Source organism: Pinus tabuliformis, chromosome 7, assembly GCF_031772625.1.
Source record: "Pinus tabuliformis cultivar Carrire ecotype Pingquan chromosome 7, CPIR1, whole genome shotgun sequence".
NCBI lineage: Eukaryota > Viridiplantae > Streptophyta > Pinopsida > Pinales > Pinaceae > Pinus > Pinus tabuliformis.
This window is the reverse complement of record NC_142293.1, coordinates 664,786,491-664,806,125: the sequence shown is the minus strand read 5'-3', so window position 1 is coordinate 664,806,125 and position 19,635 is coordinate 664,786,491. Positions and strand designations below refer to the sequence as shown.

Here is a 19,635-nt window from a genome sequence, read left to right as displayed (position 1 = left end):
CTCGCCTCCACTGACTAGGGCTCGGGCAGCAGCAGCGGCAGCACAAGCTTTGGGTACCTCACTCTTCCCTCCCTCTAACTCCTTTGATCTCTCATATGCATATGTAAATTCATCTGCATGCTCCATGGCTCAGTGCTCCATCCCTCTGCCCCCTCTGAACCCATCTACTACTCCGCCCTCATTGTCCCTCACATCATCGCCCTCCTCACTTTCATCCTCCAGATCGACTCCCTCCCATCCATACTCCCTTCGCCCTCGGTCTACACATTTAGAGGCCTCTGATACACAATTCGGGTTGGGTTTGGTCCCCCTTGCTCCAGGTTTCCTATCTACCCGGGGCCGTAAATCAAATCTTAATAAAGCCATCAGGCATGCAGGTGCAGAAGTGGCTGCTGGGCGCCAAGCCACCATCGACGGGGTCCTTAGAGCTTCAAAACCCCCAAAGAATGGCCCCCCATGAAGTGCCTCTCCTTTAACTGTCGGGGCCTGGCTAGTTCCCCAAAGAAACTAGCCCTCAAACGACTTTTTGAGGTCGAATCACCTGATATCATTCTTCTACAAGAAACTCTCGGCCCTGCAGATTCCACTATTCTCTCCCTCACCTCTCTGTCGGCAGGATGGAATTTCCTAGCTACTGATGCTATTGGCAGATCGGGGGGGCTGGCGATTGGGTATAACCCCAAATCTATCAGATTGGATTCCTCATGGGGAGGCCACGGCTTCATGGGTGTGGACATATTCTCTATAGACCTTGGCCTCACCCTTCGCATCGTCAATATATATGGACCCTGTCAACAACGGGAAATTTTTTGGAGTCATCTACTTAACTGTAACCTATTGACTCTTGACTGTATCATCTTGGGAGGAGACCTGAACTTTTCCCTAGGGTTCAGGGAGTCATGGGGTTCATTGGCCTAAGTAGATTCCATCACAGACTTCATGAGGCGCTTATTGGAGCAGCACAATTTCATTGACATCCCTATGCAGAAGCCCCTTCCCACGTGGAGAAATAGGAGGGTTGGCACCGCTGCTCTGGCTCGCAGGCTGGACCGCTTCCTGATGAAAGGCCCCCTGATACATCAGTTACATTTCTATAAATAGTGGGTGGGTAATGGGGGTATATCGGACCACTCCCCTATTATAATGGACATTCTGGGTCCTCATCAGAAGCCAAAAGCTCCATATAAGTTTAATCACACGTGGCTACAGGACCAAAGCTTCTCAAAATTGGTCACAGATTTCTGGAGGGCACACCCCATAGACAGAGAATCTTCGATGGCTAGGGGATTCGTTAAAAATCTTACTAAGCTTAAACATATTGTGATCATCTGGGCCAAAGATAAGAAGATAAGAGAAGAGGTACAGCTCACTACAGTGGAAGAAGAATTGAAAGCTCTTCTGGACGAGAGAAATCTGGGTTTCATTTCGCAAGAAGACAAGGCTCGTCTGGTGGAACTGGAAAACCAGAAGAATAATATACTCAAGAGTAGGGAGGAGTCTCTCAGACTGCGCAGTAGGGCAACTTGGCTTAAAGTCGGGGATGAAAACACAAGATTCTTCCACAATTTTGCCAAAGGAAGGAAAGTGGTGAACACCATTTGGAACCTCCCCCTTCCCGAAGGTGGACTGGCAGATTCCTTTAACAAACTTTCACAACTCGGAACTGCACACTTCAGAGGATTATACAAGAGCCCTGCAGGCACAAATCTGGCAGAAATCATCAATGTGGCCTCTCACTTTCCTAGATTTGTAGATGAAGAGGATTCTGAAGGACTATCAGCACCCGTCACTATGGAAGAACTGGAAAGTACACTCAAATGGTTTCAAAGGGAAAAGAGTCATGGACCGGATGGCTGGACAATAGAGTTCTACATCGCTTTCTTTGATCTCATGGGAGGAGATATCCTCAAGGTGGTAGAGGAAAGCAAAACTTCGGGCAGCCTCTATATGCCATTAAATCCACCTTCATCGCCCTCATGCCCAAAGCAGACTCCCCATCCTCCTTTGACGACTTCCGCCCCATATCCCTATGCAATGTTCTCTATAAAATTATCTCTAAGATCATTGCCAATAGGATCAAGCCCATCCTGTCTAGACATATTGCCCCTCAACAATTTGCTTTCCTGGAAGATAGGCAGATCCATGAAGCCATTGGCTTCGCCCAAGAAGCGATTCATTCCATTTGGACTAAGCATCTCAAGTGTATTCTGCTGAAGATAGACCTTTCCAAGGCATTTGACCGAGTCAATTGGCTTTTTATCAAAATGATCCTTATACATATCGGTTTCCCCCACGCCCTCATTAATTGGATCATGGCCTATATCACATCTCCCACCTTCAGTATCTTGATCAATGGATCTGCCTCTCACTTCTTTCATTCTGAAAGAGGGTTGCGACAGGGGTGTCCTCTTTCACCTCTCCTCTTCCTATTGGTCATGGAAGCCCTGAGCCGGCTTATCATCTCAGCAAAAAGGGAAGGGACTATCAGAGGCCTCAAAATCACTGATGAATGCTACCTCACTCACCTACTGTTTGTAGATGATGTCCTAATCCTATTGGATGGCAGCATACAGGACACAACTACCTTCACTCGCATTCTAGGTCTCTTTTCACATGCTACGGGAATGGAAGTTAATCGGTTGAAATCTACTATCACTCTGGTAGGAACTTCAGCAAATGAAATCCATATGGCAAGGCAGGCATTCCCATACACTCCACAGCCATTGGACAGGGGGCTAAAATATCTAGGATATTGGTTAAAACCGACTTGCCAAAAGATCGCAGACTGGGTTTGGCTGGTTGCAAAAGTGGAAAAAAGACTATCCTGCTGGAGCCATAGATATCTATCCAGGGCTGGGCGGTTAACCCTGATCAAATCAGTACTTGAAGCAACGCCGGTATTCTGGATGGCTCTGGCCTGGATCCCTCGGAACATTCTGACAAAACTACAGCAATTATGCAATAGATATTTATGGGCAGGCAACCAAGATAAGCGTATCTTTGCCTGGATCGGCTGGAATAAGATAACTTTACCAAAGAAATGGGGTGGCTGGGGGTTAAAGGAGCTCCCTATCTTTGCCAAAGCCCTGGCAGGGAAAATGGGCTGGGCTCTACTGACATCTCAAAGCTTATGGACTAGACTTACCTACCACAAATACATTTGGCCCCTCAGCATCATCGATTGGGTAAGACTCCCAGAATGGAACAAAATAGGCATATCATCTATCTGGAAGGCCCTATTACACTCTCTTCCACTAATCAGAGACTACCTGGTTTGGCGTATCAGAGCCGGGAATAGAGCAAGGATTAGGCTCGATCCTTGGACCGGTAGTGGAGGGAGACTTATACTCCCTCGAGAACTGGTGGAATATCTCTCAGCACAAGATATCAAAGTAATCTCGCAGATCGCGGATCATGATCACTCTGATATATTCCACCAGGCATGGAAATCCGCGCACCAGCTAAACCTCCCCAGAAGATGGCACCCAGTTTGGAGAGAATACAGAGAGGCCCTGATTGAATCACATATTCGAATTACAGAGGGGCAGGACGAACTCGTATGGAACCTGGCTGAATGCGGTCTATACACCCCCAAGGCAGGCTACCTCCAGCTAATCTCTCACAAGAAGCCCGAAGTCCTAGCTAGCTGGTGGCAGAATATATGGAAACATTCCGCATCACCGCGATCAAAGCTCTTCACCTGGTGTATATTGCGAAATAAAATACCCACTGGAGAACAACTCATGAAACGGGCACAGCACGGTCCTACCTGGTGCGTTCTCTGCAAAGAAGCCTCAGAGTCAACAGAACATATATTCCTGAGATGCCGTTCGACTCTGAACCTTTGGAAAAACCTTAAGAATTTCACGAATTACTCGGGGGAATGGAACGGAACAGATCTCATTAACGCATGGACAGAATGGGATAAGAGAAATAAAGGTTCAAAGAATATCAATCTGCCCATAATCGTAAACTGGTCCATATGGAAATCTAGAAATCGGTTAATATTCGAGGACAAGCCGATTCACTGGCCACTGATTGAGGCTGGTATCATCACTGCCCTGAGAGAGCTACCAGACCCGCCCCCTCCAAAATCTCGACATCCTACCCCCCCCTCTCATCGATCAAAGTATACCTTGGGCCTACTTCGACGGAGCGGCAAACATGCAGAGCTGTGGGGGCGGAATCATTATCCATTTATCTGAGCATCATCTATACAAAATAAAGGCTGGTTTGGGTGCCGGAACCAATAACTTCGCAGAACTCATCACACTGCGCCACTTACTGCATTTTGCACTGAGTCACCACTGCACTAGCATCAACATATTCGGGGATTCTCAGATCATCATTAATTGGATCAATGGCACATCCACATGTCACATACACACACTCAGCATTATATTGAATGAAGTTCTCGAACTCAAATCAGCATTTAACAATATCACTGTTTCACACATCTACAGGGAACATAACAAAGCCGCTGATAAATTATCCAAGGAGGCAGCAAGGATGGACAAAGGCATCTGGGAGATCATAGAGATCAAAGACCAGCAAGAACAAAAATTTTACCACCGTCCTTACATAGACCCGGAATATCCAACCACGGGTCATCTAACAGTTTAAAGGAATGTGCACGTCCATGACAGCAGTATATATACTGACAATTTTTGTAAATTTTTGTATTTATTATCAGCTAGATAGATGCCAAAAAGGCACACTGTAAACAGCACTATATAGAATACCCTGCGTGGTAAAACTATACAGCAACAAAACTGAAAATTTTTGAAAAAGATCAGATACAACATAATTACTATGGCATATGTTTCAATGCATCTACATATGTAAATTTTCATATTAATGAAATTTACGGATTTTTCCAGTGGAAAAAAAAAATAGAAAGCATTGAATAGGCTATAGACATGCAAAGTGATAGTAGTGAACTACCTAACTGGGTTGCTACTCATTTAGCAAAGAATCAAAAAATAATGGAGCAAATTTCAAAAAAGGACATTATTTACGATGAACATCCTGTCACATTGCAAAATGAAAAATATGATAGGACCAACAAAAAATTGAGAGTTGAAAAGGTAAAGGTTGAAAATAAAAATATTATTGATAAAAAATAGGTGGATATTGATATGTCTAGCATTGACATGATGGGGCTCATGGTATTGCAACAATATACCAATGATGCAATTACTCAAAATGTTATCAACATGCTTGCAAAAAATTAGATGTTGAAAAACAAATTAAAAGAACTACTACACATTGCAAATCTAATTCTTCTATTAATGACTCCATTGTAAAGTTATGTTGTCGCACTACCGCAACCATTTAACAAGTTTGTGACAATTCTTAATGTGGTTAAGGCATATATCCTCAACAACATATGTCAAAGATTAGTAATTATTGATTATGCATGGAAAGCAGTTTTTGATTTAACATGCTTGCGAGAGAAACTGAAGATATTTATGAATTTAGTTAATAGTATTCTTACAGAAGATAAAAAAAAATTTGCTAATCAATTAAATAATTTTAAGTGGAGGCTAGAAATAATATCTTCTTTTGAAAAGAAAAATCAAGGGCTACTAGATATTGAATGAGTGAAGCAATTAGAAGTTGTATGGGTGGAAAGGGTCGCTACACTAGAGAATATCAATTCTTCCTGCAGTGATCTATGTAAAAGGAGAGGTAATTCCCATCTTAGGGTAATGGATATTATAAAATTCTTAGTCGGTAGGTGTATGTTGTGCAATTCTAAGTTAATTTCAAATTACAGGTTAAAAACTGAATTGGAGGAGAAAAACCAGAAAATGGTAGTGGACTTTGATAGCATCACTAATTTTACTGAAGAAAATATTGAAACATGGTTAATTAATTTTTCCAATTTCAATAAGTAGAATGATAGGTGTGTTGTTGAGGTGCAAGAAAAAGCTAGGGAAATTGAAAAATATATTTTCACTAAAAATGTGAAAATGGAACATACAATTGCCCCCGAAATAGACTACATTGAAAAAATGGTGAACATGTTTCTAGAATGAGTTGTCAGCTCATAATACATATTACAGATTTTTTTTGTGGTTATATATGTCATTAAATCAAGAAGAAAACGAATTCCCACTACAAAAAATCCATCTACTTTACAATTTTATTTGCACAATTCTGATTCTATTCAGCAATTTTGCATTTTAAGTCTATGTTTTGAATATGATGTCATACGAATCTGAGATATCGTTACACTCATTGATATTTTATTTTCACTATAACGCTTACTTAATCTTATTCTATATCAATCTTATGATGGTGTTTTATATAAATTTGCAAAAAAATGATTTTATCTTTTTTATTACATACAGTGTTGTGTTGTTTCTTTAAACGAAATTAAATATCTAGAAATCGTTGGGCATCTTAGACATATATCTTTTGATAATAGAATATTGATATAATGTGTTTATACCTACACAAATTTCAATCCACGTAGTAATTAACTATGGTTTTGACACACCCTTTCTTAATTAATTATGTTTGCGACAATCCCTTTTTTCCCATAGCAAAACAACTCTTGATATTGCAGTTTTGATACTGTTGAATTTCATTTGTTAATTTTGGTTTATTTAGTTTCTTGTACATAATTATCATTCTATAGAGGTTAGAACTAAAATTTTCATTTTGCAGACCAATTTTCTTGTGCATAGTGAGAACTCTACACAAAGTGATATCGTATCAAATCAACTTTAATAGCAGTAACAATAGTATTGAAAATGGATGCATCTTAGACATATATCTCTTAATAATATAATTCTAGCACATTTTCTTCAAACCTGCATAAATTTAATTTGGTAGAATAATTAATTAGTTGTGTTTCTGACACACCTTTTTCAGCGTATAGTTAAATAACTCTTTGCGTTATATAGTTCATTGTACACAAATTGACCTACAGGAACTATTTTGCATTCAGAACTATTTTACTGTATCGATTTTATGATAACCTTTTTTATTTGTATTTGAACACATGCTTTGAAACTTTGTTTTATGTTCTAATACTAAAACATTAGCAATAAAATCTTTTAGCACTCATTGTGGACAATTGCACAATGAAAGCTTGAAAGCTTCTTACGCATAATAAACTTTTTCCGCACTTTGCTAAACAAATATTTTGGTCAATGAAATGCGCTTCCTATTCCTACTTATCACAAATAGAAATTTATGACAAATCGCATAAATAATTCACATAATCTAAACTCGCCACAATTTTGGCTAGAAAATAGTAGAAATTATGACATGATTTTTAGAAACCGAGCATAGCTTTTTTTTGAAAAATCGTATTATAGTTGTCAAACTATAGAGATTTTCGTTATTGGAGTAATTGTTGATAGTGCTAAATTCTTTTCCTTTTTTTGTTTCCAGTACATCTTATTATTCTACATGTGACATGTATTTTACAAAGTAAATAGCAATTAAAAAAAGCAAAGTAGACGTTGTCGAGAAATAGCACAAATAGTTTAAAAAGAAAATCTCAAAATTCATAAATCAGTTACTCAATGTACGAAACAAATTAAAAGTGAATATTTTCTAATAATGAAAACTAGCTTATGGGCTATCAACAATGGCATCCACTACTAGATTGATTTTAGTGTAGAGGTAATAGCATTTACGTTCCCGATTACATGTCGATCCGCCCATTTTGTGAAAGGGATGCCAAATCGTTAATGTCATTATATTGTCTACGAAAATGGTGAAACTTCACTCTAAACAATTAAAGAATTTTATTTTTTGTGTTTCTTCTTCTTCTCCTTTCTGCTTCTACGTAACACAATTTTTGCAATTCCACATTTTTTCCATATGCAGTATACACCTCTCACATTGATTACAATTACTAGCAAAACTTTAGCTATAACATTATTATAATTTATTTATTTTTGCAATTAGTAAAATTTGTTATTAAATAATGTTATTTAATTAATAAATCTCACAATGAAACATATTTCTATATATAGCATGAGTTATATAAATACTTAATTTTGCATATGTATTTATTCCTTGTAAAGCCTCTGTACATGCACAACCACTTCCGCACAACTAGTTTTGTATCCAATAGCGTTTAACAAATATGCATTTACAATTGACTACAGTAACTTTTATGACTTGCAACATAAGCTTTAATATGGGTTTCTCACAACAAAAGTCTTCCCACAATAAAACAAGTTTCTATGTTCCGTAGGTCTTAGTTAAAAACTTATTTTCTTTAAGAAAACAAAATGTATATGTCTATAAGCAAATTACTCAAAAAAAAAATATGGAACCTTTTCATAATGCTTCAAAAACAACATACCTCATAATTCAATGTATAATTATTGTTATTTATTATTATGATCATATGTTGTTGTGCAGATCTTTCACTCCAGACAGCTTCCCCTACATTATGGAAACTATTATACTAATTAAAGACTACTACAACAGAATAGTAACACTTTCTAGTCCAACATACCTCAATAGTTATCAAAATATTGAATTGCATTCATATTCAAATTCTAATCACAATAGATACAACTTCACATGTAAAACATAATCTAAGAATTATTGAAATAACTGGTAAAAAGTTTGAGTATTAGAACAGAGTAAACATAAATGCATTTTAATTATTATTCATTACAGACTTATTTAGGATTTATCTCATTTTATTTCATTCATCTGAGATAGTGTGATTGCAAGTGCATGATGTAATACACTTTTCTGGCAGCTACACAGATGCATGGAAGGATTTGTACAAGGGTTGTTAAAATAGTAAAAATTCAAGTCTTTTTTTTAATTATTACTAGTTGTACAAAATAACCCAACGACATCACTAAGTATAGAAATAAATGCACAAGAAAACTTATGTGGACATGAATGTGCATGTGTGGATATTATGCAACACAAGGCGTTACTGACTGCAATAGTAATTGTGAGGAGAAAGTTGTGCAGAGGTCAGTCTAAAGTGTATACAATAAAAGTTTGAAATATTTTTGCATAGCTACAATAAGTAAAGTTTATTTTTAAAACTGTTAATTCTTAAGAGATTATTGTGCCTAAAGACATCCAGTGTGAAGAGGTCTACACAATGAGCTGAAATTCTACACATTGAACTTTTTTCCGCATAGTAATTTTTCTTACTTGATATCTACTTGCACTAAACTAGTTTTAGGGTCCCACCCTAACCCCCTTATTTATGTAATGGGATCACGTCATAGTCAAGAGTCAATAAAGCCCATATTAATAATTGTAACTGGTTAACCCACAATTAATGACGGGACCACAGTTAGTTGCAAATGGGCCGTAGTATTAGATAGATGGTATTAATAAAACCCACGGTATTGATCCGTGGTATTGCATGTATGATTCATATATAAAGGATAGAGACTCCCTGCGAGGAGCATCGTGTCTTATTTTGTAAGCAAGCTCTACTCTATTGGAGGTTTCCCCCTCAAAGAGGCAAGTGAACATTACTCTCTGAATAATAAAATCATTGTTGTTCTATGTTCTGGGTATCTTTTCTTCGCATATTCTGTATTTGGGTATCATTTTGCAGGTTAAGAGCATAACAAGTGGTATCAGAGCACTTTCCAGGGCCGGTGGGATCTCCATTTCTTAGCAAAAAAAAAAATTTGGCTAGAGACGTTTCTGGTGTCTTTAAACCACGGGATCTGTCGTTGAGCGCATAAACCTGCGGATTTGGGGAGGCATGCACACAGGAAATACAAGAGGTGGTCACGTCTGTTGGACTCCCTTGTAACCCCTGTGGGTACCCTTTCGAGTAGTAGCGCATTAGATAGAACCGTGCATGGACTGTCTTCCACGTACCCTCTGGGTATATCGGAAGCCCCCTAGGCTCCCTTAAAACCTCGCCATAGATAAACCGTTGGCCGTCTTGCTGCTACAGTACACCGAGAATAGCACTCAGAGAGATTACTCGCCCATACGATAGGGTAGTCGGGTTGTACAGCTAAGGGTACGGTCGATCCTCCTTAGTTAGAGCCCTGAAACATTGGGCCGAGTACTACTACCAGACCCTTATGTATATTGCGATCTGTAGCACCTGACACTCCTCAAGACCATAGTTCCCTTTTCTATCAGGGGATCACACATCATCTCTTCCAGATCCGCTTGTGCAAAGGGTTGTAGCAGCAGCAAACATTAGTCCCGCAATCTCGAGTTCACGGGTCAACCATTCCGATCTATTAGATCCATCAGATCAGCAGTAGCAGTCTGTTCCGCCGCCCAGAGCTATCCGATCCGCCATTCATATATCTCAGAACCACCAGAGAATCGTTGTGAAGGGTTCCTATACCAGGGTATAATTTTCGCAGGACTTTTGGCTGCATTGACATTTTGAGGAATTGGCAACTGCAGTATTGATAAGGAAGGAGTAAAACTCCATTAGGAGTTTTCAAAAAAAAAAAAGGTCTGAGATCTTCCGGGGCGCTTATTGGTGATCTAGCCCAACAGAATCAGGACGACGAGCTGAGCACAGCGGTACCATTCAATTCTTAGTGAAAATTTTTTAGGCGGTCCCAACTTTCAAAAAAATCAAGTTTGTATATGGTAGAAACTAGAGCTCAAGCGATGGCCAATGAAAGGATGGACAAACTTGAAGAATCCATGCAAACCATCCACGTTCAGCTTAACCGACTAAGTAGCCTGGTCAAGGGCATGATCCAGAAGGGCAAGGAGTAATCCCACAAGGAGGTGTATAATGGCAATGGACACAATGAGGGTGAGTCTAGCCACTCTCCTCACGTCTGGCACACCCACCAACAACCCCGTCAGCGACCTCCCAAGTTGGATATGCCTAAATTTGACGGTTCTCACCCATCGGCATGGATAGCCCAAATGGAGCAGTATTTCAATCTGAATCACATCTTAGATGATGAGACTCAGTTTATGGTGGGGAGCATGTACTTGGAAAATGAAAGGTGGCAATGGTGGGAATGACATCAATGTTGCAATGGACCTTTTAGGACTTGGACCAAATTCACAAAAGCTCTTCAAGACCGCTTTGACTAGGAATCTTCTTTTTTTGGTCGTCTTACTAAGCTCCGACGGACTGGTACAATGGATGAATATATTACAACTTTTGAAGCCTTAGCCTTCCGCACTTGGGGTCTCTTGGATGTGTTCTACACGGAATGTTTTATCAGCGGTCTTAAAGAAGCTATCAAAGCCCAAGTCCTACTGCACCACCCTCCCACATGGAAGAAGGCTTGCAAGGTAGCTCGTAACTTGGAACATGCATTAGCAGCCCAATACAGTCGCCCAAATTTCTCCGCTAAAGGTCGCCCCCCACAGGCTCACAACACGACTCAAACACTTAAGGTCCAAAAGGTGTCACCTGCGGAAATGGCCGAAAGAAGAAAGCAAGGCCTATGTTACTACTGTGATGAAAAATACTCCCCAGGTCATAAATGCAAGGAGCCCAAATTTTTTCAAATTGATGCCACTGACTACAACTCAACAGAGGAAGATCCACCACTTGAGGAAAATGAGCCGCTAGAAGAAGACAACCAAAAGGACAATGTCTCTGACGAACCATTTATTTCGTTGCATGCTTTGGCAGTGATTTCTTCCCCTCAAACTCTCAAAATCAGAGGTTTTATTAAACATCTCCCAGTAGTAGTCTTGATTGATAGTGGAAGTACACATAATTTCATCCATCAAAAAGTCGCAGAAGCAGTGCATTGTTTTGTACGAGCAGTTTCTAACTTCCAAGTCCAAATTGCGGATGGAGGCACAATGAAATGTGAAGGCCACTGTGAAAATGTTAAACTTCAAATGGGGGATTATCAGTTGAAAACCCACATGTTTTCCATACACATGGGGGGTTGCGACATTGTCCTCGGCGCTGAATGGCTCCGCACTCTTGGGCCAATCACAATGGATTTCCAAGAGTTATATATGAGTTTTAAGCAGAACAACTGCACACATACCCTCCGTGGACTCCAGGCGGGAGCCCCCTCTATCATTAGCTCGCATAGGATGGAAAAATTGTTAAAAAAGGGCAATCATGGAGTTGTAGCTCAATTTAATGCCATCCAGGCAGTCGAAACCAAGCCTCTACCAATTCATCCTGAGATGCAACAGATTTTAAATAACCATCTGCCGGTCTTTGACAAGCCTCATGAGCTTCCACCCTCGCGAGGGGAACATGATCATAGCATCACCTTGGTTCCAAGGGCCCAACCCCCAAATGTGCGCCCATACAGATATCCGTTCACCCAAAAGAATGAAATAGAAAAAATAATCAAGGAAATTTTGGAAGCAGGTGTCATTCGTCCCAGCATTAGTCCTTATTCATCCCCAGTGGTCATGGTGCTCAAGAAAGATGGGGAGTGGAAGATGTGTCCCGACTTCAGGGCCCTCAATAAGTTGACAGTCAAAGATAAATTTCCCATCCCGGTGGTTGACGATTTGCTGGATGAACTCAATGGGGCTCAATTCTTCACTAAGCTGGATCTTCGCTCAGGCTACCACCAAATTCGCATGAAGGAAGTCAACATTCCCAAGACTGCTTTCAGAACTCATGAAGGCCATTATGAGTTCCTGGTCATGCCATTTGGTCTTTGTAATGCCCCCTCTACTTTTCAGAGCCTTATGAATCACATTCTCAAACCATATCTCAGGAAATTTGTCCTTGTCTTCTTCGATGACATCCTCATCTATAGTTGCACTTGGGCCGCACATCTTCAGCATGTAGATCTACTCTTGCAACTGCTCTGCAAGCATAAATTATTTTTCAAGATGTCCAAGTGTTCATTTGGCATGGAAGAAGTTGAGTATTTGGGCCACATTGTGGGGCGTAAAGGTGTCAAGGTGGACCCCAAAAAGATCCAGGCAATGCAGGAATGGCCTCAACCTAAGACCTTGAAGAGCTTGAGAGGATTTTTGGGTCTCACAGGTTATTATCGTAAATTTGTCCGCAACTATGGTCGCATAGCAAAGCCCCTCACCCAACTCCTAAAGAAAAATTCATTCTTCTGGAATGAGGAAGCACAACAGGCCTTTACAGCTCTAAAAAATGCCATGTGGTCCACTCCAGTCTTAGCACTACCTGACTTCACCAAATCTTTTTTCATTGAATGTGATGCTTCGGGTACAGGTATTGGGGTGGTCTTAATGCAGGAAGGGTGACCTTTGACCTTCACAAGCCAACAACTAAGTGGGAGTAATCTGGGCCAATCTACCTACGAGAAGGAAATGATGGCCATCTTACATGCATTCGAGACCTGGCGACCTTACTTATTGGGGCGACGTTTCCAAATCCGCACAGATCATCACAGTCTTAAATATTTTTTGGAGCAATGCCTATCCTCCCCACAACAAAATAAATGGCTCGCCAAAATGCTGGGATATGATTATGAGATCATTTACAAGAAAGGGAAAGACAATAGTGTAGCAGATGCATTATCTCACCAATTTGAGGAGGAAAGTACTCTGCTATCAATTTCCCTCCCCATTCCAGAATGGATTGAAGAAGCTCGCAGGGAATGGTTTTCACACCCCGGGCTCTCCCAACTCATTTCTCAATTGCAGGTAGATCCAAATTCCACCAAGGGCTACTCGTGGCAGGATGATATTCTTCGCTACAGGGACAGAGTCGTAATATCACCAACATCCACCCTCAAAAGTTGCATTTTGGCATAATTGCACTCATCTCTCATTGCAGGACATTCGGGCTTTCAAAAGACGTATGCTCGCACCAGAAGATCATTTTTTTTGACAGGCATGAAAAAGGACATCCTTACTTTCGTAGCAGAATGTGATATCTGTCAACGCCACAAAGGGGAAACCGTCAACACACCAGGCACATTACAACCATTGCCCATTCCGGCATCAATTTGGACGGAGGTTTCTATGGATTTCATTACAGGTCTTCCAAAGTCAGGGAACAAGTCAGTCATCATGCTGGTTGTGGACCGATGCTCATTTCTGCGCCCTACCCCACCCGTTTACACCAACTTTGGTCACTCAATCTTTCATGGATCAGATCTTCAAATTGCATGGCATGCCCACTTCTATTGTGTCCAACCGCGACCCGATCTTCACCAGTAATTTTTGGCAGGAACTCTTCAGGATACAAGGCACTCAAATAAAACTCAGTACTTCCTATCATCCGCAAACGGATGGTCAAACCGAAGCCGTCAACAAATGTCTAGAAACCTACCTTAGGTGTTTCACTTCAGAAAAGCAACACCTTTGGGTACAGTGGTTACCTTTGGCTAAATGGTGGTATAACACCAACTATCATGCCACCACCAAAATGACTCCCTATGAAGCAGTATATGGTCAACTCCCGCCTTCACCTACTTCGTATCTCAAGGGGTGCTCAAAAGTACAAGCAGTGGATCAACTCCTACAACACCATGCAACCATGCTCGCCCATCTTAGAGAGAATCTTCATCAAGCTCAGAACCGCATGAAGCAACAGGTAGACCAACATCGCTCAGAGCGCCAATTTCAAGAAGGGGATCAGGTCTTTTTATAGCTACAACCATATAAGCAAACATCACTCAAAGACAAGGGGTGTCAGAAACTATCTCCCAAATTCTATGGACCATATCAAGTACTTTAGCGCATTGGAGAAGTGGCTTACAAGTTGGCCTTGCCACCTACTGCAAAAATCCATCCAGTTTTCCATGTCTCATGCCTCAAGAAAGTGATTGGGAACAATTGCAAAATTCAGACCAGTCTACCTGAATTGGACGAAGAAGGGTCCATCTGGCTTCAACCCGAATAGGTCCTAGACACACAAGACAAGCAACTGCGCGGCCCAATGATTAAGGAAGTCCTCGTCAAATGGAAAGACACCTCTTCGAAAGATGCAACTTGGGAACTAGCCACTATTCTTCAGAAGTTTCCGCAGCTTCAGCCTTGAGGACAAGGCTAGTCTTAAGGGGGAGGGCATGTTAGGGTCCCACCCTAACCCCTTATTTATGTAATGGGATCACGTCATAGTCAAGAGTCAATAAAGCCCATATTAATAATTGTAAGTGGTTAACCCGCAATTAATGACGGGACCACAGTTAGTTGCAAATGGGCCGTAGTATTAGATAGATGGTATTAATAAAACCCACGGTATTGATCCGTGGTATTGCATGTATGAGTCATATATAAAGGATAGAGACTCCCTGCGAGGAGCATCGTGTCTTATTTTGTAAGCGAGCTCTGCTCTATTGGAGGTTGCCCCCTCGAAGAGGCAAGTGAACATTACTCTCTAAATAATAAAATCATTAAGTATGGGGGATTTACGCAGTGCATTATATTAGATATCATTTTTGGGATTCAACTGCGTTAAGTAAGTCATTCAAACGTATGACCATTTCCATGAGAGGTAGTCGTAACTGACTAATTTCTCATGATTTTTGAATAGTTCACTTAGCACTCATTGCATCGGGTGATGCTCACAGGGGTGAAGAAGTGGGATTGAAACTAGTGAAAAGTGGAGAACGAATCACATAGCATCAATCATCACTTCCGGGGCTTGCACCCGGTAACCAGGACTTCCCAGGAGGTCACCCATCCCAGAACTCCTCTGGCTCAAGCGCGCTTAACTGTGGAGTTTTTCCCCACAATCAAGCCCACTTAGCTTGCTACCCCATTTGCAAAACCTTAGCAAGTATTGTGCCTCATGAACCATTCAAGTAGAGATCCCTTGACTCTTTTTTTGATTAAGTATGGGGGATTTACGCAGTGCATTATATTAGATATCATTTTTGGGATTCAACTGCGTTAAGTAAGTCATTCAAACGTATGACCATTTCCATGAGAGGTAGTCGTAACTGACTAATTTCTCATGATTTTTGAATAGTTCACTTAGCACTCATTGCATCGGGTGATGCTCACAGGGGTGAAGAAGTGGGATTGAAACTAGTGAAAAGTGGAGAACGAATCACATAGCATCAATCATCACTTCCAGGGCTTGCACCCGGTAACCAGGACTTCCCAGGAGGTCACCCATCCCAGAACTCCTCTGGCTCAAGCGTGCTTAACTGTGGAGTTTTTCCCCACAATCAAGCCCACTTAGCTTGCTACCCCATTTGCAAAACCTTAGCAAGTATTGTGCCTCATGAACCATTCAAGTAGAGATCCCTTGACTCTTTTTTTGATTAAGTATGGGGGATTTACGCAGTGCATTATATTAGATATCATTGTTGTTCTGTGTTCTAGGTATCTTTTCTTCGCATATTTTGTATTTGGGTATCATTTTGCAGGTTAAGAGCATAACAACTAGAAATGCAACTTTGCACAAGAGACTATTGCTTTGTTTAAATACCATATCCATATGAATGTTTCAATCAATATGTGCAAAAATAGTTGTGCAGACGAAGTTTTTTGAATGTGCTTCTGAAGTGCATACACTGAAAGCTTAAGAAATTTTTGCATAGTTGCAATAAGTAAAAGTTATTTATAGAAACATTAATTTCGAAGAGGTTATTATGTAGAAATAAGTTCAATATAAAGAGGTCCACACAATGAGCTAAATTTTGCACATTATACTTCCCTCCACATAGTATCTTTCATGGTTACTATTTTTTTACACAAAATTCGGTTTCTTTATTTTCACGAGATATATTGCATCATACATGCAAGTGATAGGACTGAAAAATAGTGTATTTTGAGAGGTGTCGAACTGGAAAGAGTATTATATGCACTACGACCAATAATGTACAAAAAAAATAGATGATATTGAAATCTTGAGCAACTTCGAGACACATGGCACATTTACAATAGACTATCAAAACATAGTTGTACATATACACTAACAGGTTTCTTTGTTTACGTTGCTAAAAATTGGCAAGGGCATAGTGCTCACTCATTACATTACCAGACATCCTAATAGCTCTTTCATTTTACTAGACATTTGGGATCTGATTTTTCATTGTCAATCAATATATTATACTGATGCAAACAAGATTAGAAATCTACTCATCAAAGTCTTAAGATGATTTTTTCTACCAATGCAAATGCTACTATGACATTGTACATAAATATAATCTAATGGACTATATTTTTGTTATGTCTATATGGTTTGTACTATTCTATGTCTTTTTTTTCTTTCTTTTTTTGGTATGCATGGTCGTTTTTTTACATTGTTTTCTTGATTTATCAAATTTGCAAGTTCTATAACTACACAGTAAATATATGTTCATTATGTTGCAATTTTTGGTGACATTAATTTACAATAACGGCTTTATTTGTTTACAAAACAAATATCTAAATAAGTTGATGTCATAGAAAACTTAAATGGGTTTCTAAATTGATATAAATTATAAAACATATTACATTTAGACAAAATTGTTAAATAGAATCACAATTGTCCAAAAAAATTTGTAAAGTAACTGGATTTATTGTAGCGTAAATTGGTGTTCCACTTCCTTGAACGATATTTGCAGCTAGAAAACAAACACATTGATTGTGCTTTTAATGTATTCCTCGTCAGGGACAAATGTGACTTCCATTGCCACATTTTTGGAGAAAATATATTTTTTTAAATTATCTAGTTTCTTCCTGCACATGGACAACCGACCTAGCATTCTGCTTATTGACCTTGGCAAAAGTAATTATTCATGTGTCAATATGTTCTGCAATAAAATCAACGATGCTATAAAACTCTACTCTCATTTTCCATTTTTTCTCCTACAATTAAATTTGTAACATGTCCTTTGAAATTAGCCCAGAATCCTGCAGCATACCTGGATTACAATACATAGTCTTTAACATATACTGAATTTCAAAATTTATTAAGAAAATAAATAAAAAATAAAAAATAAAATGATAGCGCTTTCTCTAATAATTAACCATTGTTTCTCGAAATTAATTCTTGTATTGATTATGCTATCAAAATCAAGAATTGATTCATCAGTTCATGATTCACAATAACTCTTCTTATCATATTCTTACAGTATCTAGTTCATCTTCAAGACTGTTAAGCATTTGTTGGAGTTCTAGTATTTTATGCATTAGCATTAAGATATCTTTGCTAAGAAATAATATATCTTTGTTGAGCATTAAAATATCTTCACTCCCTACATCTACATTTCTCTTATGCCTCTGCCATTATTTCTTTGGGCCATTTCTTCATTGGTAGTAACAAAATCGAAGAACAATAGATAACTAATAAAGAAATACCTCAAAACGCTTAACAGTTTCAGAACAACAAAGGAAGCCAATCTCTTATAACCTAATAATGAGTCTAGAACAAAATCAACATTAAAAAAATGCTTTTATAGGAAACAAGCATATATAATGTGAAAGAGACAATAAGTCATTTAAATCACCAATTGACATCTATGTTCTGAAAATACATTTAACTACCATCGATTTCAATGGTATCCACTAACCTATAATCTTTATCGATGTGGATAGTACTGATTTGTCTGATCTTTAATCGAAAAATATTATTGAAAATTATGTTACTTTAAAACATATATGTTTTACTTAAATTCAAACAATTACATTTCATGATTAATCTGCCTCACACGTTTTATAAATCAATGTCGAGATACTATTTTATTAAAATCGTAAATTGCATTCTATTTTCATTAACTGGAGCTCTTTTGTCAATAAATAAGTCTTTTCCATAATTATTCACTAAACTAACACATATGCAGCAAATTACTATGTAAAATTTCCTTGTTATCAATCAAATTTTACTTTTCAAAAGTAATTTCGGAACCCATATGTCAATTCGCCACTTAAATGCTTTTTTTCCTTTATCACATTATGAAAATATTAAATGAAATTAGATATATGGCAATGGAACTTCAATGATTTTGTATCATTGATGTTGCACTTACACTTCCAACTCCGTAAATAGAATTTACAGTAATCATATAATAGAATCTGTTATAAAAACTAATGTCATACTACACAAATAATGACTATAATATGTGATATCAAATTTGTTAAATAAAAATTGATACTGCTCATTAGGGATACTTATATATTGAGTTGTTTTATTTGTATTACTTACGAATAGTACCTAGAAAACAATATACAAAATCCTTTAATGCGAAATGCAAGGGTCTGCAGTATCAAAGCTTAAAAGTTTCCTCTGCACAATAGACTACATATGTGCTTCTATACATTTGCTCCATTTTAGCAACATAACCATAGCCAAAGCTAGTGTTCAATGCTTATCAATATTTGATAATACGAGCATACATATTATTTATAATTAAAATATTGGAAAATAAATACGAAATATTTAATACTCAAATATTCAAAAATACGCAAATTTTCATAATTTATAACTAAAATGTTGCGAACAACAAATATGGTTTATTCAATATCATTGACTTCAACTCAATATTTCCAAAATTACTTTTTATTATCAATCCCTACACAACATATTCCTCGGCATTCGCAATGCCACTATGCAGAAGTTCATTTTACATAACTCATTGTGTCGACCTCCGCACATCAATCTTATGTAAAATGATTCAATATTTATAATGTTCCAAATATCGCAATCTACTCTATTGTATACTTACAAGGAATAACATAAATTAATATGCATCCCTAATGCTTCTAATGATTAACCATTAATACATGTCCACTTGGGGTAGCTCAATTAGTAATGGTAATGGAAATGAAGTCTCA

General features: G+C 38.7%; 1 protein-coding gene across 1 annotated transcript; it reads left to right on the top strand.

The window, feature by feature from the left end:
• The first annotated feature begins 1,143 nt into the window (after positions 1-1,143).
• Positions 1,144-4,205, top strand: LOC149249199 (uncharacterized). The gene is made up of 2 exons (XM_089452293.1): positions 1,144-2,036; positions 2,567-4,205. Exons 1-2 carry the CDS (start codon positions 1,144-1,146, stop codon positions 4,203-4,205), a joined length of 2,532 nt encoding a protein of 843 aa, XP_089308419.1.
• The last annotated feature ends 15,430 nt before the right edge of the window (positions 4,206-19,635 follow it).

Excerpts from the sequence above, each read along its gene's own strand:
- LOC149249199 (XM_089452293.1), top strand. The coding sequence starts at position 1,144 with ATGGACATTCTGGGTCCTCATCAGAAGCCAAAAGCTCCATATAAGTTT. Across the intron at positions 2,037-2,566 it reads GCCCCATATCCCTATGCAAT|CATACAGGACACAACTACCT; the intron begins GTTCTCTATAAA and ends ATTGGATGGCAG.